Source organism: Halichoerus grypus, chromosome 7 (genome assembly GCF_964656455.1).
Source record: "Halichoerus grypus chromosome 7, mHalGry1.hap1.1, whole genome shotgun sequence".
Classification (NCBI taxonomy): domain Eukaryota; kingdom Metazoa; phylum Chordata; class Mammalia; order Carnivora; family Phocidae; genus Halichoerus; species Halichoerus grypus.
This window is the reverse complement of record NC_135718.1, coordinates 98,034,421-98,057,841: the sequence shown is the minus strand read 5'-3', so window position 1 is coordinate 98,057,841 and position 23,421 is coordinate 98,034,421. Positions and strand designations below refer to the sequence as shown.

The following is a 23,421-nucleotide window of genomic DNA, read 5'->3' as shown; positions in this document are numbered from 1 at the left end:
CTCTGGTTTCATCTCGATTTATTTTTTCCTCTCTTCCCCTATGATCTGCTGTTCTGTTTCTTAAATTCCACATATGAGTGAGATCATATAATTGTCTTTCTCTGATTGACTTATTTCACTTAGCATAACACTCTAGTGCCATCCATGTCATTGCAAATGGCAAGATTTCTTTTTTTTTTTTAAATGTGTGGTTTTTCTTTAAACGTTTCTGTTAGGGGCGCCTGGGTGGCTTTGTCAGTTGAGCATCGGCCTCTTGGTTTCCGCTCGGGTCTTGATCTCTGGGTCATGGGATCAAGCCCATGTCTGGCTCAGAGCTCTTCCTCTAGCCCTCCCCCTGCGTGCGCACACTCTCTCATAAATAAATAAACCTTAAAAAAAAAAGTTTGTTACATGTGACATTATGGTTATGGAAGAAAATTTACATATTTTTAAAGATGCCCAAAGAATGTCAGGTGAACTGACATGTTTTGGGATTTGTCTTCAAATAATTCAGAAAAGAGGAAAAAGAACAAAGGAGTGGATGAAGCAATCATTGAGAACGGATATGTGGAAGTGGGTTTTACTATTCTCTTTCGTGCCTGTTTGAAATTCTCCATAATAAGAGATCTCGAATATACAGGAACAATGCGTACATGTGGGAACCTGCCATAAAATCAGAGGTCGGTTCCTTGCACCACCTCCACCAACTACAAAAGCCACTTGCCTCCTCTAAGAGAATGCTCCCTCAACCGTCACAGGCAGTTGGGAGGGTTAAGTCATCGGGCCCTAAACCCAACCTGGTTAGCACTGGAATCATCCGGAAGGATCGGGGGGAGCGTTCAGCTTTAAGCGGGGAAGAGAGTGTCTGAGGTTTCCTCTGAAATACTGCAGAACCAGCCCGCCTGGGGCAGTGGCTGCCCTCGGAAATAACGAGTGCGTATTTGGTTGGCATGTTCCCCATGCAGCTTGGAAACCAAAGCCCAAGCCGGAGGCAACTCCCCAGTACTCTGCCTCCGCGCCCTGAGGGAGGCGTCTCTCCTCTTTTTGCCACATCACATGTGATGGACGTGGCTCACGGGAGATCCGCTCCCACAGGCGATCCCGCCGGCCCTACCTTTTCCTCTCCCACTCCCCCTGCTTGTGTTCCCTCTCTCGCTGTGTCTCTTTCTGTCAAATAAAGAAAATCTTAAAACTAACTAACTAACTAAAAGTGGGGTTAAGATTAGGACTAGCGCACCGTCATCATGCTGTGCAGAGTGCCTGCCACACGGCAAGTACTTAGTAGCTATTAGTTATTACTGTTACGTCCCCTGTTACCCCTACTCTGTGGCAAGGTCCTTGAGGAGCTCTGTCCTGTTCATTTTACTTTCTCATGCTTGGCACACCGCCTGGGGCAGGACAGTTCTCGATATAAATGTGTTGAATGAATAACATCCATCACCCAATCGGTCAACACTTGTTGAGCCCCTGCCGAGTGCCAGGCACTAGTCCATGCGCTGAAGATGGAGCAGCGAACAGAACAGCAAAGCTCTGGGGCTTGTGCTCCAACAGACAAGCACATGTACGGCTGGACAGAAGGAGAAACACAGAGTGAGCCTGAGGGGGCTGGGGAGCCAGCGGAGGGGGTGAGGCTGCTCTTTTATATATGGCAGAAGGTCTCTCTGAGGTGAGTGGAGACTTACAGGAAGGGAGGGAGCAAACCACCCAAATAGGTGCCGAACGCAAGCTCCAGGCAGAGGGGACAGCAGGTGCAAAGGGCCTGAAGCTGGCAATGCGTGGTGTTCCTGAAGAATGAGGAGGCCAGTGGGACCCGAGGGGCATGAATGAAAAGGCTTTCATCTCTTTTTCTACTTGGTTAAAAATGAGCACATGACACAATTCAGTAATTGAAAAAGATGTATTAAAATATCCACAAAAGTACAACAATCTTGAAGAAGGAAAAAAAACAAAAAATAACGAACTCGATGGGTTTTTCCCTAGCTGGATACATTTCCACTGAAAACCTATAGGTGGTTTGGGATTTTCACCTCTTAAGTAATCGCTTCTAGGTGGCCCCTGATCACACGGAACGTTAAAAGGTCTCCTTCTGCCACTAATTAGACATGGGAAGGGCAGCCCTGCTACCCGACTGTTGTCATCTATGGCCAGGCACGGGGACACTGGGTCGCAAGAGAAAGGGCCAAAAAATCCAGAGGTGGTTAGGAGAAAGCCCCGGGGCGGAGGAGGCAGCTGTCAGCACCAGGTGTCGCTGCACTGGGTGCCCCTTGCATCCCAAGTCCCTGTCCCCACAAGGAAAGGAGGAACCGGGACTGTCGCTTTCAGGAGGTATTAGGAACGTCTATTTTATTTGCAGGACCTGTGGAGAAAAAGGACAATGCACCTTTTCTCTGTAAAAAAGGACTCAAGGAAACATTACACAGACGAATTGGTCTCTCAACAATTTATGTCCTTTCTACCTCACGGCGGTCTTGGTCAGCTGTCCGCTCCTCGGGTGGCAAAGGCTCACCAAGAACATCATCATCATCAGCTGGAAGAAGGGTGACGATCCCAGCACCCCACCCCCCCAAACACACACGCACACACAGGGCTTCAGAGGCTCCTGTGGTTCTCAGAATGGATGCAGGGAAGTTCCCGGAGGCACGGCGAAGTCGCCCACTTCGCAGAAACGTGTCGGGCAAGCCCTGGGTGCCCCCGTACCAGCTCGCACCCCTTTGCGCCCGGCGCCCTTCGGGAGCCTCTGCAAAGTCGGCTTCGGGGTCATCGCCCGGAGGTGACAGCAGGCGGGCAGGCAGAGCGAGCCGCTCCGGGCGCGCCGGGACCCCGCGGCAGGAAAACTAGCCCGGGCCGAATGTGCTCTGCGCCCGGCTAGCCGGGGTCCTGCCCGACTGGGGGGCTCGCCCATCATTTTAAGTGGCAAAGAAATTCTGTTAAAATCATCCAGAAAAAAGGAGGGGGATGACAATAAAAACAAGTGTTCGCTGACCTTCCCCATGTTTTTCATTCCCAGTAAAAGATAAAAACTCATCGGCTCGAGACGGGGGAAGGAGAGTAGTCAGTGAAGACAATGAATTCTTGGAAAGGATACCCCCATTTCCCCTCATCTCCTTATTTATCAATTCCACATAATGGGAAAAAGTAGGGGGGGAAAAAAAGTAAAAACAAAAAAAGAAAAACCAAAAAACCCCACCCCAAACGCCCAAACAGTAACAGAGAAGAGACTTCCAGAGCAGAAGTGCTAATAACCCTACTGATTTAAAAAATCTAGACTATCTTTAACCTTTGAGGCCCCGTGAAGCTATTACAGAGCCGTGACCAATGCCACCTCTCGCCGGAATCATGACAGAAGCTTTTAGAAAGACGGTTCTCTAGAGACAGCTCCGGGATGCCAGAGACTGGCTTTGTAATTATCCCAATTTGTGCCTACTTAAAAGGAAATGAAACTCCTCTCCGTCGGCTGTACGGGGACCCTTATTTCAAGCAGGAAGGACTCTCCAAATGGCACCATACTCCTCAAGCAAGACCTGGGGTTCCTACTTCAATTACGTGTATGATATTGATCTAAAAGTACCTAGAAAGAGGTGACCTTGGCATTTATCCTTTGCTGGTCTTGCTATGACAAATCCACCAACTGATATGATCAAGGATGTAACATTAAGGTCGGTCTCAACATATAAAGCAAAAAACCAAAACACCAACAAAAACTTCCCGAACTGTGTTCAAGGGGCACGGCTAACGGAGGTTTTCTGTTAGAGGCCACCCTGGGCATGACGCCAGGATAGTGTCTCCACTCTCCAACCACGATAAATGCAAAGACTGGTTAAGCCCTGAGACAGAAGGGCCATGTCTACTGGAATACTAAAGATCTGCTACCATCTCCAGGAAGGCCAACCACATCTAAATGACAGCGACAGGAATGTTTCTGACTTTTCCCAACTGTAAAGGACTCTGAAAGAAAGTACAAAACAGCAAGAAAATTTATACATACATAGAATCATACCATCTTTTTATCATGCAACATTGGTTCCCCGTATCAGATTAAATAGAATATTTATACATATCCTTTATACACATCTTTTTCTCCTTCCATGAATGAACATGTGCTTGTCCTTGCCCAGCTCTCCAAGGCCACACGTGGTTATGGGCTACATTTTCTGCATAAGTGTCCCCTTTCATTGGTTTCTTGCTTAGGATATGTTCTGGGTCTTCTCTTAATTTTTCCGGATGTCCGCATACACCACAGACTCTGACTTGTTAATCTTGTCACTGTGATGTCCACCAGAGTGGTCTAACTGCGCATATATGACTGGGCCCTGGAAAAGAGAAGGACAATTAGGGGTTTGGGAAAACCGGTGGTCCATTCAGGGGCAGGGGCAGAAGCAATCATTAAAGTGTATGTAATATTAGGGTTCCAGCGTCATGAGTTCCTTCTTCTGAATGTCTTCAAGAAGACCTCTTAGGAACAGTATGTCCAGGGCTGACTTTAAAACAAGGTTGGGGATGCTCCGGTGATTGTTAAAGCTGGTGCACGGAGGCATATTACATTATTCCGTCTACTTCTGTATCCGGGAATTTCTATACAATATAATATTCCTCCTCAGGAAGTACCCTTATCTTCGTACCTGCCACAGAATTCCTCAACCCTTGTAACTGGGATCAGAGTTTTAAGGACTAAGATGGGCACCTGAGACCCACCGAAATTGTGAGCACCTAAGAAACCAGCATGTTGGGTATCACCCAAAGATATGATCAATTGTGAACTGATCACTTTGTACAAACAGGTGCTTAAAAACATTTCAAATATTCTCTCATGTACCTACTGAGAGTGTAATTCTTTTGGCCTGATCCTATCATAACTAATAAGGGTATTGCTTCTTTGATATCTAAGACCAGGTAACTATTTTTCCTGTTTTAAAATAAAAAACCAAAAAGCTATGATCTGGAGCAATGTGAAGAAAACTCTGGACGGACTAGTATGGAGGCCCTTTGGCCTCAGCAGTGAGTAAGGGGGCTCCAGGGCTCCAGCCAGGACAGCCAGGGAAGGCGGGCTGCTGGGAGGCACAGTGAGCCCTCTGGCTCCTGGGGAAGGCGGCCTGAGCAGACACTGGTGTTTCAAGTATCAGGTGGGTGCTCGCACTTCACAACCCTTATTGTCCCTCCCTTCCAATCCAGAGATTCTAAAGTTAGAAACAACAATAACACAATAGCCCCGATTGCAAAAGACAGGTTCAATATAACCCAAAGTCAACTTTTCTCCCAATCCAGGAAACTCTCCTTGAGAAGTCAAATATTGTGCTTAAGCTTTCAACTTTGGAATCGTAAGCTCAGTAGCCAGAAGCCTGTAGTTTCAACTAAACATCCTTATTCCTACCTGGGGGCCCCAGAACTTGCATCCCCTAATGTGTCGTGGGGGATCCGGAGGAGTGCAGGTCCTCCAACTTCTCCAGAAGGGACATGCCGGCTGTCAGGGCCACACGATATGCACCTGAAGTGGTTAGAAAACAATATCCCAGGGCTGCCTCTCAGGCCAACCACCTGTCCACTAACAGACTATGATTGAGACCACTGTAGACAGTCCAGCCAACTGCAGGTGCAGAGATCGGCTGGACTCTCCTGGCCAGATCTGTCCAACCAACCTACAGAATTGGGAGCCAAATAAATATGGTGGCTGTTTTAAGCCATTATGTTTTGGGGTGGTTTGTTACACAGCAATAGCTAACTGATACACTAGGTGAATGGAAAAGAAAGAGAACATAGAAAACAAAGACGAAAAAGAACACAGAATAAGTGGAGAATCAGTCAGTAAATGTTAAAATACCAGTAAGGTCTCTCATGTGAGACAGTGTTGTCTTCCATGGCAAGAGGACACAACAATTTGTCAAAAGCAACTGGGAAAACACTGAAAGATAAAAGAAATTCCCTCCTGTTGATGGATTTGTGTGTGTGGTTTGTTTGTTCGTTTTCAAACTGCTTACCACTATCCCATGTCCTCATTCCCTTTCCCTCTTAGAATGGGGTCGCGAGGTCAGGGATTTTGTTAGTTAAGTGCCTAGAGCAGAACTGGGCAGACCCAGTAGGTGCCGGTGAAGGGGTGTATGATGTAATGGATCCAAAGGAATTCTGGGATGTGGGTCAAGATCAGGCATCTGCTGATAGATCTAGCTCAATCTAGAACAGCTCTTTGAAGCTGGGTTCTGAAGGTTATTTGGAAGCTGAAAGTATCCTGGGTCTCTGTGGAACATGGAGGATCCAGGGAACGAAGATAGTCACTTTTGGGTATTCGAGAATTAAAACAGTACCAAGAACAGCACCTATGCTAAGCTAGATGTTTTTACTGTACGTCTTGGCACTCACCCCCTCTACCCTCCACTTTTTTTTGCAGGGTGGGGGTGGGGGGGTACTTTACCACAAAGAATTACAACAATCGAGAGAAAAATTGATCTGGATACATTTCCCCCCCAACTATTTACTGCATAAATTGTCCTTAACTACTGAAAATGTTTCAAGAAACAAATCGCTTGACCCAGGTCTAGAGATAAAATCACTCCTGAAGTCCATGTGTATGAAGTGTATTCCAATATAAAAACATACTGGTGAAGGTGGGGGGAGAGGGATCATGAGAAAAGGGTTATGGAAGAGTAAGGAGGCCCACCTCCAAACATGCAGTGATTACGCAGAAGCCAGCGTGTTCTGTCCTGCTGTCCACTTTCCATAGTCTCTGCAGCCCTTTCTAATCTCAATCACGCCCGATCCCCTAGCACAGGTACCACCAAGAGAGAACATCTGCTTTTACCACATGCTCAGTGACTGTTCATAAAACACCTTTTTCAGTATTTATGTCACTGCCAAAAATAGGTGTGAAACACAGCTACGTATTAGGACTCTGAGATAAATGAGATGGAGTATCAGAACGGACTTGAAAAGAACTGGACAGGCAGGAGACAATAAGCACCTGCCTTTGAGCCAGACAGATCTGGATCTAACACCAGTTCTGCCACTAACTAGTAACTTTGAGCAAGTGACTCAACAAAGCTTCAGTCTCTTCATGTGGAACATAGGGACGATAAAAGAACGTGCCTCGTAGGGCCGCTGTGAGAACGAGATGAGGCAATGAGCGTGCGTACTTCAAACATTACCGCATCCTTGTGCCCCAGCTGATAGGTACCTAACTAGTCCACTCCATCGCTGCCCCCCACCAATCCCTGCCTTTTGCATTCAAAACATTAACCATTTCTAGAAAAGGATTCAGGAGAGACCCACAAAAATTATTTTAAACTAAACTTCACAAAGAACGAGTTTTGCTTCTCATCCCTAATGCCAGAATACTCTAAGTAGTGCCTACCTAACACCCTTCCCAACCCAACCTTCTACTTCCACTTCACTGAAGAACCCTAATTCGGGTTTGGTGTTCCCCATCCCTTTGCTCAGGTACATGACCCCACCCTTCCCTGCCCCCAGGGGTGAAGCCCGTCATCATCCCTGTCCCCTTGCCGATGACTGGAAGAGACATCAGCATGTGACCCACTCCCAGTGGGGACTCAGAGAAGTCTGCTGGGGGGCTTCTGGTAAAGGAAATCCATAATAAAAACCGCATGGGAGGAGCTTCAGCTCTTCTCCCAGCTGCCTTTTCTCGGGTGCTGCCGGAAACCATGGTGGCCATCTGGAGGCTGCAGGAAGGAGCCCAAGAACAAAGACAATATGCAGAGGATGAAAGAAGAAGGCGGAAAGAACTATGTCATCGATGACACTGTGGGGCCACTGAACTAAAGAACATAGAAGTACCTTGCGTTGGGACCGCTTGTGAGTTAATAAACCTCTGACTGTTAAGGCTACTTTTACTCAAGCCTTCCAATTATAACAAAAATAGTGACCAAAAACAGACAAATAATACAGCAAACTTCATGTCCTGGTTGGGTGTTATGTCTCATCTTTTGTAAATTTCCTCCTTAGTGCGCTCCTGTTATTTCTCTTCTTCTGACAAAATAACATGGAGTTATTTATTCCTCCAAGTAGTAAGTACTAATGCTATTAGATTCTCGGATGGTGCCTGTGGGTAGGAAATGGAAGGTTTTGCTGATCAGGGAATATGTCATGATAAAAGCCCTGGAAGAAAGTACCAAGGGATAGCTTGCAAGTATTCCTATCCACGCCCCCACTTCACCAATCTGATTGCTAGCAGGGCCAGCAACCGCCTTTAGCCGTCCTTATAAAGCACAGTGCACCACCGGCCCTTATAATTAAAAACAGAAAAATGAGAAGATCGATTTGCCCCAACCCATCATTTCAGAGATGAGAAACAGATGCTGAGGTGAAATAATTCTCCCCAAGTTAACACCACTGGCTGGATCCCAGAGTCAGTGCCAGTCTGTGACACATTACTAATTCTTAAAACACTACCCTGCAGTTCATCTAAGTATGAAGATTTCCTCAAGGCTGTCAGGGTATTTAAAAAAAAAAAAATCTGTTCATTAGGATATTAAAAAAAAATTTGGGACGCCTGGGTGGCTCACTTGGTTAAGCGGCTGCCTTCGGCCCAGGTCATGATCCCAGGGTCCTGGGATCGAGTCCCACATCGGGCTCCCTGCTCAGCGGGGAGCCTACTTCTCCCTCACTCTCCCTCTGCTTGTGCACTCTCTGTCAAATAAATAAAATCTTAAAAAAAAAAAAATTTCAGGCCATCACAGAAAAGCCTAAAAATGATCTTAACAACCCAGAAGACTCTAAGGTTTTTGAGGGCAGGGTCTGGGTGCTCATCATCCCTGCATTTCCCGAGTTCAGCCACACTACCCGTATAGTAAGCACCCACATGTGTGTGGAAGTGATCAAAACAAAACATACAGAGGAATGATTAGATTTTTTTTTTTAATTTTATTGTTAGTCACCGTACAGTACATCATTGGTTTTTGATGTGGTGATCCATGATCCATTGTTTTCATATAACACCCAGTGCTCCCTGCAGTACGTGCCCTCCTTAATACCCATCACCAGGCTAACCCATCCCCCCACCCCCCTCCCCTCTAAAACCCTGTTTGTTTCTCAGAGTCCATAGTCTCTCATGGTTCATCTCTCCCTCCAATTCCCCCCCCATTTTTCCCTTCCTTCTCCTAACGTCCTCCATGCTATTCCGTATGTTCCACAAATAAGTGAAACCATATGATAATTGACTTTCTCTGCTTGACTTATTTCACTTAGCATAATCTCCACCAGTCCCATCCATGTTGATGTAAAAGTTGGGTATTCATCCTTTATGATGGCTGAGTCATATTCCATTGTATATATGGACCACATCTTCTTTATCCATTCATCTGTTGAAGGGCATCTCGGCTCTTTCCACAGTTTGGCTATTGCGGACATTGTTGCTATGAACATTGGGGTGCATATGGCCTTCTTTTCACTACATCTGTGTCTTTGGGGTAAATACCCAGGAGTGCAATTGTTGGGTCATAGGGTAGCTCTATTTTTAAATTTTTGAGGAACCGCCACACTGTTTTCCAAAGTGGCTGTACCAACTTGCATTCCCACCAACAGTGTAAGAGGGGTCCCCTTTCTCCACAACCTCTCCAACATTGTTTCTTTCCCTGTCCATTTTTGCCATTCTAACTGGTGTAAGGTGGTATCTCAGTGTGGTTTTGATTTGGATTTCCCTGATGGCTAATGATGATGAACATTTTTTCATGTGTCTGTTAGCCATTTGTATGTCTTCTTCAGAGAAGTGTCCTTTCATATCTTCTGCCCACTTTTTGACTTGATTATTTGTTTTTTGGGTGTTGAGTTTGAGAAGTTCTTTATAGATCTTGCATACCAGCCCTTTATCTGTAGTGTCACTTGCAAATATCTTCTCCCATTCTGTGGGTTGCCTCTTTGTTTTGTTGACTGTTTCCTTTGCTGTGCAGAAGCTTTTTATCTTGATGAAGTCCCAAAAGTTCATTTTTGCTTTTGTTTCACTAGCTTTTGGAGATGTCTCTTGAAAGAAGCTGCTGTGGGTGATGTCAAAGAGGTTACTGCCTCTGTTCTCCTCTAGGATTTGGATGGATTCCTGTCTCACATTGAGGTCTTTCATCCACTTTGAGTTTATCTTTGTGTGTGGTGTGAGAGAAAGGTCCAGTTTCATTCTTCTGCATGTGGCTGTCCAATTTTCCCAGCACCATTTATTGAAGAGACTGTTTTTCTATTGCATATTTTTTCCTGCTTTGTCAAAGATTATTTGACCATAGAGTTGAGGGTCCATACCTGGGTTCTCTATTCTGTTCCATTGGTCTGTATGTCTGTTTTTGTGCCAGTACCATGCTGTCTTGATGATCACAGCCTTGTAATATAGCTTGAAATCGGGCAACGTGATGCCCCCACCTTTGTTTTTCTTTTTCAACATTTCCTTGGTGATTCGGGGTCTTTTCTGATTCCATACAAATTTTAGGATTGTTTTTTCCAGCACTTTGAAAAATGTCATTGGAATTTTGATCGGGATGGCATTGAAGGTATAGATTGCTCTGGGTAGCATAGACATTTTAACAATGTTTATTCTTCTGATCCATGAGCATGGAATGTTTTTCCATCTTTTTGTGTCTTCTTCAATTTCTTTCATGAGTGTTTTGTAGTTCCTAGAGTATAGATCCTTTACCTCTTTGGTTAGGTTTAAGGAATGATTAGATTCTTAAGAGAATCCTTATGTTTGGTTGCATTCAATTTACAAAGGGCAATGAATCTCATAAATTCCCTAATAAGATGAACATAGGAGGTCAAGTAAGTTTTCCTAAACCGTGAAAACCTTTGCAGCCTCCGTTAAACTGAAGAGAGAGTATAGCATAAGGATTCTGGCGACGACAACGTCCATCCAGTACTCCGGTGCTCGGCCAGAGGGGCGTCGCTATGCAAACTGATGATGGCATGTGAGTGGCGGTGAATAAATGCACTCACCAGGGGCTCCTGGGTGGCTCAGTCAACTGAGCATCACGTTTGATTTTAGCTCAGGTCATGATCTCGGGGTTGTGAGCTCGAGCCCCGCATTAGGCTCTGCGATCAGCGGGGAGTCTGGCTGGAGATTCTCTCCCTCTGGGCACCCCCCCCCACCCCCCTGCTCACTCTCTCTCTCTAAAATGAATAAATAAATCTTTAAGAAAAAAAAAAAGCACACACTAGGATCACCTGCTCATGCTCTACAGCGTTTGGGAATTTTATGGTGTGAATGAAGCGAATGTTTTAACCTTAGGAGAGCAGTCCGTGTTTTAAGTTGACATGGCCACTAAATGCAAAGCCAAATAAAACAAAAGCGAGAAGAGAAGTCTGCTAGGAAATCACATGATCTACTTCTAAGCCTTGCGTTAACTGGCAAAGGATTTGTAAGTTCCAGAAACAGGTAAGGCAGAAACGAGTTTTAACAAGTACAACTGTAAAATAAAAGGTACTGTATGACTTGATAAGAGTAACTGAGTCAGACAAAAGTACTCAGGTACATGCCACCCGAACAGAAACCCTGATTTACAACCTGATGGAGACGGAAGAGGCCTTCAGGGGTCTGCCCTGAGCAAAAAGGAAATCACCCAGGAACCAACTGTGAGGAACGCCACAATTTTACTCCCAAAGCTAATCTCGTGTTATCTTGCGGATGCTGAAAAATGCCAATACAGATCAACACAATGGCTGGATTACTTCTCACCAACCTCTAGAAAATGCCATTGAGTTCGGCCTGGGCAGAACCCTGGGGGTTCACTCGCAGCAAGTGAGCCATCACTGACTCAGGGATAGCAGGCATGGCAGGGGAAGGTGTCGGCACTCCAAACGGGGTGGGCAAGTCTGCTTCTAGAACAGTGAGCCTTCAGCTCTCCTTCCTCTGCTCAGCTCCCAAGCAGGGGTTTCTTTCTGGACAAAGTGACGAACCCAAGAAAAAAAGACTCTCAGCAACTGATACTTAGAGGTCCCCCAATGGAAGACAGCCAGCACTTCATACCAACTGTGAAGCCCACTACCCAGGAAGCTCTATCTGTGCACAAAGAGCTTCTGAGCAGATTTGAGTACCTTACATATCAAGGGTCATTATAAGAGAAAAAGGTAATTGAAAAGAAACAGCAAAATCAAGTGACAGAAGAAAACATTAAATAAAAAAATCACATAAAACCTAAGAAAAAATTATATGCTCAGCGAGAAGAAAAACACATTCATGAAAACAAGTACAGGATATTATAATTAGAGAGTAAGAAATAGCTTTTTGAAAATTATTAAAAAAGGGGCACCTGGGTGGCTCAATCAAAGCGTCTGCCTTCGGCTCAGGTCATGATCAGGTCTTGGGACTGAGCCCCGCATTGAGCTCCCTGCTCAGTGGGGAGCCTGCTTCTCCCTCTCCCTCTGCCTCTCCCCCTGTCCGTGCTCTCTCTCTCTCAAATAAATAAATAAAATCTTTTAAATAAACAAATAAGTACTATGTAATAAAAAAACAAGGCAAATGTTGGCTCCATGAAAAACAAAAAATTACAAAAGGAAACAAATATATGTGGTACAATGGTGGGAAAAAAAAAGCTACACACAACTTTGAAATATACCTAAATCCAGTGACATAAGCACATTGGGAAGAGGCCTGTGTGTATGTATGTGTACAGAATGTGTGTTGGGAAGAAAGGCTGGAAGAAAAAGAAACGTATATTCTCATTTTCCATACTATGGAGTTGGTAGATAATATCTAAAACTGAAGTATCTAGAAGTAGTAATATAATAAAGTTGTTTAGAAACATGAAGATAAATACCAGAAGAAATAGTTAAAAGAATGTAAAGCGTTTGGCTCTTATTTCTTTAATTTTTTTTTCTTACTCCCTTCTTTTCCTTCCCTTTTCCGACTCTAATCAGATATTGCCCATCTTCTCTAGTCTGCCCTTCTCTTCGTGCTTCATTTTGGGTAGTTTCTATTGCTGTGTCTTTGAGCTTACTGATATTTTCTTCTGTGGATTATGCCATCCAATGTTGTCCACCACCACCCCCCGCATTCTGGTCTTTTTTATATGTGTCTCATTATGTCAAGGTTCCCTTTAAGGTAACTTAAAAAGTTTTCATACTTGTTTAAAAGTCCTGGTTCTATGTCCATTGTCTGTCATTTCTGGGTTTCTATTGATTGACTTTTCTCCTGGTTTTGTTATTATTTTCCTGCTTTTCTGTATGTGTGGTAATTTTTGATTGGTGCTAGACATTGTAAACTTTACATTGTTGGGTGCTGGATTTTGTTGTATTCTTATAAAGAGTGTTGGATTTTGTTCTGGCATGCAGCTAAAATGCTTTCAGTTTAGTCTGATTCTTTAAAGGCCTCCTTTTAAGCTTTGTTATGGTGGGTCCACGGTGTCCATATCCTGGTGCTAATTAGCCCTACTACTGAGGCATGACCATTCTCAGGACTGCAACCAATACTCTGTGTATCACGAGGTCTATGTACTCTGGCCTTTAGGAACACAAACAATTCCCAGCCCTGACTGGTATCATATAACCTACTGCTTTTCAGGTGATTCTTTCTCTGGTTGGAGGGTGTTTTCTCCCATGCGTGCAAAAATCTCTACTCAGAAAAGGCTCAAGGGAGCCCCATCACTGCACATCTCTTTTTTTCTGTGTAGTTTCTTCTTCTCTGGTACTTTGCCTCATAAATCCTAGACACCTTGATCTCCCCAAACACTGACTTCTGCCCCTCAATTCAGTGGGACAACTGAGCTCCGTCTGTGCTGCCCCTCCCAGCACTGCAGTCTGGAAACTGCCTCAAGGCAGTAAGCTCAGACAGTCACAGGGCTCCTCTTATTTGTGTCCTTTCTCTCAGGGATCACAGTACCACACTGTGCTGTTTCATTTTCCAGTGTCCAAAAACCATTCTATCTTTTTATCCCCCTCCTTATCTGTTTTCAACAGGTGAGCAACTCCCATAGCGCTTCAAAGCAGAAGAAAAACTTTCCAAGCCTTCTTCAGATTCACGTTATGCCTAACTCTCAAGCCTTTATTTATAACCCTATTCCCATTTGCAACCCGAATTAGTGAACTGAGGTATCTGAGATACACTATGTTATCTGAGAGAGACAGATAGACTAGGAATTAGTCATGAGGACTAGGAATTAGTTATGAGCCCTGATGCTATGACAGGACAGAGAATGTGCTAGAACTTGAGTTCTAGACCCAATTCTGCGATTTGCTGGGTGTGTGCTTTTAGTGATTTTATATCACAATGCCTCCACATCCTCACTCCATATTAACAGCTGTGGAATAAGGCCCTGAGTACCACTTCCACAGGTCACTGTTATTCTTTTCTTTCTTCCTTTTAAATCTATGTGAGCTCCAAAACACCTCAGGGAAAAGCTGTCATTGGCCAAATTCCTTAGAATGCTTTCTACCCCAGAAGGACAGAGTCGGTACTAAGCTCTGGAATTTCTGCCATGCCACAATTAGAGTTCCAACAACACAGCGGAAACACAGTATTAACCACGATGCTAGATCCTATGCTGAGTTCCAAATAAAAGTTATTTCTCTTCTGTACTTTCTATGAGAAGTAGAAATCAATGCCCTTCCTCATTCATCAAGCCTACCAATTATTCGGATACGTGTTTACTTTCAAATTCTTCTAAAGAACTCATACAAAATATTTTTTCTACTTTATTTTCAATACCAAGAATATCAACTTTTTCCTGCCAATTCCTTGTCTTACAGAGCACCTCAAAACATAATCTAGGGGTGCCTGGGTGGCTCAGTTGGTTAAGCGACTGCCTTCGGCTCAGGTCATGATCCTGGAGTTCTGGGATCGAGTCCCGCATCGGGCTCCCTGCTCGGCGGGGAGTCTGCTTCTCCCTCTGACCCTCCTCCCTCTCATGCTCTCTGTCTCTCATTCTGTCTCTCTCAAATAAATAAATAAAATCTTTAAAAAAAAAAAACAACATAATCTAGTTCCCTAGATTTATTTCCTTAAGCAATTAAGGAATTACATCAGACAAGGCCATTTCCTAATTTCATTTGGCCGAGAGGAGCGGCATTATTAGTAAACAATCCGTTAGCGGTGCTTTGGTGGAAACCTTTACTCGGGTCGGATTCTTCTCCACATATTTTCTTGTGGCCCTCCTAAGCCAGCTCTTATTCCCCCTCTTCCTCTCTCGCTCTCTTTCCTGTCTCATGGCTCAGTATTGTTTCCTGCATCAGGAAAGTGACAGAGCACCAAACTACAGAGTACAGAACAGTGGGCAGAACTGCAATCAGCCGTTACCTGGTGGGATCCAGAAGGCAGGCTCTTTACTAGACCCTCTGTGTCGGAGGGGGACTTCCGTGGGGCCTGCTTAACTGGTGACACACTCTCTGATGTACTGCAGCTGATGAGTTGGCAGTTTGGAGAACAAATGTAAAAAAAAAATAAAATAAAATTAATGGAAAAAAAATACAGATATGGAAGTGATGACAAGATGAAGAAGCAGATAAAACAAAACACAACAGAACAATGAGTATCAAAATGGTCACAGATCTTGAGGCTATTTTTCATCCCTGACACTATTTCTTTCAAGTCAATGAACCTACTGTGTGTGGATAGAAACCAATGTAGTGCAACCTTGGTTTGCTGCTTTGTGTTTTCCCCCTGCTACCACTCCTCCTCTGGGATTAATGCTTAAAGAAGCTAAGCCTTCATAATATCAATCCAAGGCAAACCTCTGCTGAATGTATTTCAAAAATTACAGATCCACATCCAGGCTTGTCGCCTTGGCTCATCGCATCCCTTCCATTCCTTAGCTCCCCATATTCAGTTTCCCCACTGATACTACAACCCAACCAAAGAAAGCCCAGGAAGTGACGAATGATAAGAAACTGTGGAATGTCACATCACAAACGCTGAACTTTGTCAGGGCTCTGGGCATCTTTCACAACAAGCATTATCTCATAAATAAAGAAGGAAAGTGAATGCCAGGAGGTAACTCTTTGGGGATTCTCTAATGGTACTTGTCAGAGCTTAAATCCTTTATGATGCATTTTTAAAGAAAATCTTAGAGGTTTGGGGAGGTCCACATTCAAGTGTGGTCACTAAGAACAAAGCAAACTGTGTGTTCTGTGAACTGTGTCTTCTCTGAAACAGGAAGCTCTATGAGCTCTGTATCCCAAACCAAAATGGTCTGAGTAACACAAAGAGGGTCTCAACCACCAATAACATAATTCACATATGAAAGAACACAAGAACACTAAAACACACACACACACACAAAGCCACTCTACGTGAAGAACATATATATTCAGATGATCATAAAACCTCCAGGGAACCTGACAACCCAATTTCCCTGGGATGGTATGCTCAACAAGTTGCCAATGCAAACACAGGACGTATTTATGGACAAACTATAATAACTGTTGGGTTAGCTCAGAGCTAGCTGGTTAGTTGTCGACAAGGAGGATGGGCTGAATACATACACATCAATGTTAACAGCAATGGGATTAGTTACCATGTGTCTAGTGGGAGTGGAAGAGGACCCCAGCCCTGTTACAGTCCCAGTGTGTCCTCTATGTCAGCCTTCCTTAAGAAGTGGAAGATAAGCAGGATCTGATCCCGGCACACCAAGGTAGAAAAAGCAGGGGAGGGGGAAAAAAAACCACAGTAAGAAGAGAAGCAGCAGTCATGATGCCATGCAGGATTCCAAGGCACACTTTTCTGCCCCCTTCTGACCCCCAAAGCAAGAACTACGGACCCTGGCGGGTCACCACCCTGGATTAGTCTCATGTTGAAAACCAACGCTCCAGTTACAGTTCATCGTAAAGCACTCACCATGCAAAGGGGAAGACAGAGTCAGCAGGACAGAAGCATTCCAAGCAAACAAGATCTGAATTTGAACACTCAAACGTGTTAGAACACGGCACTCCTAAAGACCGGAGCAGCACGGGGGCCAGGGCTCCCACCGCCCAGCAGCACAGGGGGACCCGGGGTCCCACCGCCCAGCAGCACGGGGGGCCCGGGCTCCCACCGCCCAGCAGCACGGGGGGCCCGGGCTCCCACCGCCCAGCAGCACGGGGGTCCAGGGCTCCCACCGCCCAGCAGCACGGGGGTCCAGGGCTCCCACCGCCCAGCAGCACGGGGGGCCCGGGCTCCCACCGCCCAGCAGCACGGGGGTCCAGGGCTCCCACCGCCCAGCAGCACGGGGGTCCAGGGCTCCCACCGCCCAGCAGCACGGGGGGGGCCAGGGCTCCCACCGCCCAGCAGCACGGGGGGGGCCAGGGCTCCCACCGCCCAGCAGCACGGGGGTCCAGGGCTCCCACCGCCCAGCAGCACGGGGGGGGCCAGGGCTCCCACCGCCCAGCAGCACAGGGGTCCAGGGCATGCAATTTCTCAGAGCACACTCCCTTCAGGCTGCTGACGGCGAGCCCGTGCACAGGGGGCCTGGCTCGTGCTGCAGCCCGAATGCGGCCTCCGCTCGGTCTTACCCCGGGAGTCCTACAGAGCTTACATGGGCTAGCTGTCCAGCTGCAGCGGGGGAGAGAGAAGGTCCTTCAGTTAGACACGCACCCTCTGCTCCGAGGTGCTCTCTTTGAGAAGCCATAAACAGAAAGAAAATCTACTTCTCTTTATTGCTGGTACACTGTGGTGTTCAACTCTTGTTATCCCAGTTTGGAGGAGTCCAGCCATGCATTCGAGAATGATCAAAGCAATAAAACTGCTTACAAAACAACAGAAGGGAAAAGCCCTCATCATCACATCTGCTGGAGTTGTTTATTAGCACCAGGCTTTGGGACTAGCGCTTTATATTCACCCAACTGAAAAGAAGAACCTTGTGCGATTACTACCAAGAGATTCAAACCACAGATAGTGGGAAAGGGACGTCTGTGGCTTCGTGGTCCTAACTGTGGTCCGTCCATGGCACCAAACCCCAGACAGGCACTCTGGAGCAAGCAGAGTGCCACAGTCCACGCTTACCCACAGGCCACCGCTCTCTGCTGCCCCCCAAGGACACACTCCCCGATTCCGATGTGAAAGCGAAAAGTAGCTCATACTTCACCCTTCTTTTTCCACAAAAAATACACCAGTTTTTTTATTCCTTTCCTCCCATTTTCTCCCCCACTTCCCCCCCCCCAAGCACTGTTTCTTACCCAGTATAATCCGGTTTAGAGTTTCTCCTTCTATAGAGGACAGCCAGGATCATGCTGATGAGCAGAGTGAGACCTAGGACCACAGCAGTAACTATACCCACCACCACCCAAACTGGAAACACGGGCAAGATCTCTAGAGAGAAAGAACAAAATCGTTTTAAGGTACTTTCCTACCAAGAGAAGAAGTGGGATTTTATTAAATTAATAATAAAGTGCTTTAGCAGTTTCCACTTCCTCTTTTATTGTCCACATTACAAATTCCTAGTGTCTAAATGATGAAATACAAATATTAACGGATGAAGAATGAGCTACAGAGCGAAGCATTTCTATGCACACAATCCCTCCCTCTCAATGCTCTAAGGTCAGAGAAATTCCAGGGGTGTGAATTTACCTCAATTGGCTCTCCAACAAAGCAGACTTTGTCTCAAAAGGAGACACCAGAACCTGCATTTCCTGCTTACTTTCCAAAAAAGGGAAGAAAAAAACTGTCCTGCTTCTGCAGATGTGAAAACTTTCTCTCGGGGAATATGGAAGCAGTATTAATCTTCTTTCCCACTGCCCACCCCACCCAACCACCGTGAATTTGGTCTGACTCCTAATTAATACTAAAGAATGCACACTGCTGAATTTGGATCAGCGGGCTCCAGGGACACGGATGAAGAACCTGGCTAGTCCAGCTGGAGAAGCAGGGGCGCCCTGAACGTGCTCGTGTGAGCGAGCCACAGGTCCACGGGGGCAGGGGACTCAACTGCAGTACAAACACACTCCTTCCCAGCACACCCGGAAATGTAAGTCCTGCTCTCCACCTAAAGCTGAGATAAAAGGGACTGTGTCACCACTGCCAAAATACTCAAGGAAGTACCTTTCTCTACGACATAGAGCCTAATGTGTCCTGGCTGGGCAACAATGTCAGGAGGGTTTTTGACATCACAAATATAGGTGCCATTGTGTATAAACTGCATGTTTTCTATGTTGATTGACGCATCTTTCTTGTCGAGGTCTCCAGCCCAGCTGATTCTGTCCTTAAATGGTGGGTAATTCCCAGGATACGCTTGCCCTTGGGAGTAGTGGAAAAACTGCAGTTAGAAAAAAAGAACACATGAGCTCTTCTCAGTGGCAGGCACTCTAAACTCTGTAACAGGCATGCTGTGGAAGGTTCTTTTCAAAAGACTTCACAGAGAAATACAACTTCATATGACAAGTGAGCTATGGAATAGAAGCCAGACCAGAGTTTAGAAATCACAGGGTTCGACCCTATTTCAGTTGAAGAAATAAACTCGTGTATCATCTCAAATCCTCTCAATATGCCACTGATGAAGTGATTACTCCCCATTTTTCATACATAAGGAAAAGGAGACTGAAGGAAGCCATTTGCTCAACGTCACAGTGATAACGGGGTGGATCCAAAGTCAAAGTCAGGACCATCTGACCCTTCAGAGCCAGTGACCACACCATGACTGAGCCTGTAAATCCAAATGTTTCGGTCTGAATTCACGAAGTTTACCATTTAGTTCTACAAAGACCTGAAGTAAGCAAAGCCTAAAGTTCACAGATCAGTTAGTTAATCTGATGGGCTTCTCCCTCTTATGTATTGGTTTCCTAGGAAAATGTTACGGGTGTGTGAGAGGAAGCCCAGACACCCCAATGTCCTCGCTTCTCTTTGAAGATTCCGCCTTCAGCTAACTTTCCTCACACCTGCTTTTAGCAAAGGAACTCATTTCTCAAAGAAATCTTGTCAAGCCCAGCACCTTGGAAGCTAGGTATGGTCTAATGGGTGGGGCATCTATCCTGATACTTGGCTTCAATCCCAGCAGCTCTGCAGGGGGCTTGATGCCTTTCTTCTTATTCACAGGTGCGATGATAGTGGGCCAGGGGAAGAAATCAGCATTAGTCAAACACAAGCTCCGTGGTAACTCAAACAGAACATTTTTAGAACCCTCTGAGCACAGTAAATCCTCTGTGTAATTTAAGGACATTGATATTTTGGTAACTCCCCAACCCCTCTCTCCACCTGTGGTGTTCCCCTGAGCTCTGAATCCTCACCCAGCTGCCTACTCACTTTACAACCCAGCTGCCCCACCTCCAAGTTTGTCACCTTCACCTTCCATCTGTGTGTCCCATCTCAACTGGTGGATGACTGCAGTCTCCCAAACTATAAATCCTGGAGTAATCCTTGATTCCTCTACCTTCCTTCCCATCCAGTTAACCTACTAATCCTGTCAATTCTACCTCTTAGTTTTTCTCTTCTCTCTATTGAAGTTCCACTGATAATACATCATTTCGTGCTCTCATCATCTTGGACTGTGGCCTCTTAACTGCTCTCAACCTTCTCTAATCCACCCTCCATGATGCCTAAATGATCACTGGAAAATATTAATAGTAATAATTATATTATTATTATTACCATTTATCAAGCATATACCCTGTGCTTAATATAACTTATATGCTTGTTAAGAACAGCAAGCATTCTTATTTCCTGGGGTGGAAAAGAAGTGGGAGCAGATAGGGAAGGATAGGACCAAAAAACCCCCACAAGATTCAAGATTTAAAAATTGGGTCCTTAGACAAACACAACTACCCAAAAGAACTAGCAAAGAAGGTAAACAAAGGGGAGAGAAGATGAGTTCCAGTTTAGACATGGGGACCCTGATTCCACAGACCAGAAAAGCCATCTATGGTATGTCAGGCTTGAATTTTCCTGGAAATCTGTAAAAACCAAAGCATCCAGCTCATCTTATTAAATATATTCTGATACTTTCGAGTTAAAAGATCTTATATCAATAGCTAAGCATTCTGGAATTACCTGTAATCAGGTTGGTATGTAAGTATAAATTGATTAGCCTAATATGCTCATGAAAAATACAGCATGTTCTTTATATTAAGTCTTATAGACTTGCCTCAACCCACTTGACAAGAATGTTTTGAAAAAAAAAAAAAAAAGAATGTTTTGAGCATAAATGGAGCCAACTATTTGAGAGAGAGTTATTACCACTGGGTGTCTTCCTGGTGATGTTTTATTTCCTATAGACTAAACAATGCCCCTCACATCCACTCTTACCGAAGACTTCAGTTGGGAAACCTTCACAGGTTTGGACTCTCTCTCTCTCTTTTTAAAGATTTTATTTATTTATTTATTTGACAGAGAGACACAGCGTGAGAGGGAACACAAGCAGGGGGGAGTGGGAGAGGGAGAAGTAGGCTTCCCGCGGAGCAGGGAGCCCGGTGCGGGGCTCGATCCCAGGACCCTGGGATCATGACCTGAGCCGAAGGCAGACGCTTAACGACTGAGCCACTCAGGCGCCCCGGTTTGGACTCTCTTGAGTAAACTTATGTGCGCTTGATTTTGCGTCTATAGGAAGCAGGTTCTGCACCGGGGCCACGTCCACATGAAGCAGCAGACTGTTTCCCCATGACATTTGCATGATTCCTGCTCTCACTCACTCCTGTGCTACCTTATACAGAATCACACCCAGCTGTACCCAGTGAGTAAGTCATCTAAATCTACACTCCTGGACTTGATCCCAGCCTTCCTTCCTTCTCAGGCATAACACGCAGGGCATCTTCCTTTTTTATGCACATCCTGGGGGACACAGGTCCACTTAAGAATTTGGAAGTCAGGGGGCGCCTGGGTGGCTCAGTTGGTTAAGCAACTGCCTTCGGCTCAGGTCATGATCCCGGAGTCCTGGGATCAGGTCCCACATTGGGCTCCCTGCTCAGTGGGGAGCCTGCTTCTCCCTCTGACCCTCTCCCCTCTCACGCTGTTTCTCACTCTCTCTCTCAAATAAATATATATACCTGACTTAAAATCTTAAAAAAAAAAAAAAAGACTTTGGAAGTCAGGTATATATATTCCAACCCAGTGCAACAGAGATTTTCTTTTGGAGACTTATTTCAACAGAAAATATGTAGCTTTGATGACATCGCATATGAAAATGAAGCCACTTAGGCTCAACATAAAAATGGTTTTATTCCAGGGGCTACAGTCATCTCTATACACACCCCAAGTTCTCCCAAAGGAGACCCTCAGGAACTCATGATGTAGAAATAATGGACAGGTAGTCACTCTGTTCTTTCAGCAAAGGCATCAAGGGGAAATTCTTAGCACAAAGACTCTCAGCAAAAAAAGACACTCAAAACTTCCACAGATGAACAAACAGCAGCTTCTAGAGTTTCTAGACCATGCATTCTCAACAGGGGTGACATCTCTCACAGTGGGGGCAAATATTGGCTCTAAGGGTAAAGAAGGATTTAAAAAAATCTTACTCTTTTTACAAAATAAAGCACAAATGAAGATGTAACAGTATATCTGTGGTCTTAAAATTTCATAGAAGGGGGACAGAAATTTGGAAAGCATGTTTCAAAAAGATTCCTTAGGAAGGTGATAATGAATAAAAAGACTGAGAAACACTGCTTTAAGCTATCCCTAAAGCCTAGAGACAGTAAATATTATTAACAAATTTTTCCATCTGAGATAGAAAGGATATATAAGGGAAATAACAGCAACTGGAGGGAAACAAAACAGGGTTTGAACAATTCCAGCTTGTATGGTGTGACCTTGGGTAGGTCATGACCCTCTGAGCAGTTTCCCATGCCCCCCAAATCTGTAGTGGGGAAAACACTTGTTCCTCGTGAGGGTGAGGAGGCGATGTGACAGAGGCATGTGGGGGGCTCAGCAACCAGACGATGCTTAACAATGTAACTCGTCATCATGCAGAAGAATTTATCTCAAAGAGAAGTGGCAGACTCTGTCCCTGACGCGGACCGACACCCTGAAATGTGAGACCCTGCTAAAGCACGTCCACGTGCAGATGGAACAACAGAAACAGGATAAACTGTGCAAGTTAGCACTGCAGGAGCCAGACGTGGTCCTGAGCACTTGAACAATCCTCCGTGACCCTCATAGCAGCCCCAGGGGGAGGTCTGCTCATCCCCATCTTCCAGACAAGAATCAGGATGGTTGGGGCGCCTGGGTGGCTCAGTCATTAAGTGTCTGCCTTCAGCTGGGGTCATGATCCCAGGGTCCTGGGATCGAGCCCCGCGTCGGGCTCCCTGCTCCACGGGGAACCTGTTTCTCCCTCTCCCTCTGCTCCTCCCCCTGCTTGTGCTCTCTTGCATGTTCTCTCTCTAATAAATAAACAAAATCTTTTAAAAGTAAGTTAAAAAAAAAAAAAGAATCAGGATGGTCAGTCCACGTGGAAGCACCCCACTGCTCAGCTAGCACTCAGCTACTGACTGACTAATCTTCCTGTCAGCTCTCTGGGGCTCGTCTTTGTTCTGCCCCTCACCTTAGTCTGAAGTCCCCCACATACCATTCCTACCCCTAATTGTTCCCAGGGGAGGACACACCGTTCTGAGGACCCTACATAGCCCCTGCACAGTAAGTTT

The 23,421-nt window shown here is 45.4% G+C and overlaps 1 protein-coding gene across 1 annotated transcript in view; it reads right to left on the bottom strand.

Annotated features, from left to right (window-relative positions):
* Positions 1-1,857: 1,857 nt before the first annotated feature.
* MPZL1 (myelin protein zero like 1) overlaps positions 1,858-23,421 on the bottom strand; it is a 63,284-nt gene continuing 41,720 nt past the window's right edge. The window contains exons 3-6 of the mRNA XM_036076759.2: positions 18,899-19,112; positions 18,037-18,169; positions 15,185-15,287; positions 1,858-4,289 (exon numbers count right to left, since the gene is read on the bottom strand). Coding sequence (XP_035932652.1) covers positions 4,188-4,289; positions 15,185-15,287; positions 18,037-18,169; positions 18,899-19,112 — 552 coding nt within the window. The 3' untranslated portion in view covers positions 1,858-4,187. The remainder of the gene's footprint in view (positions 4,290-15,184; positions 15,288-18,036; positions 18,170-18,898; positions 19,113-23,421) is intronic.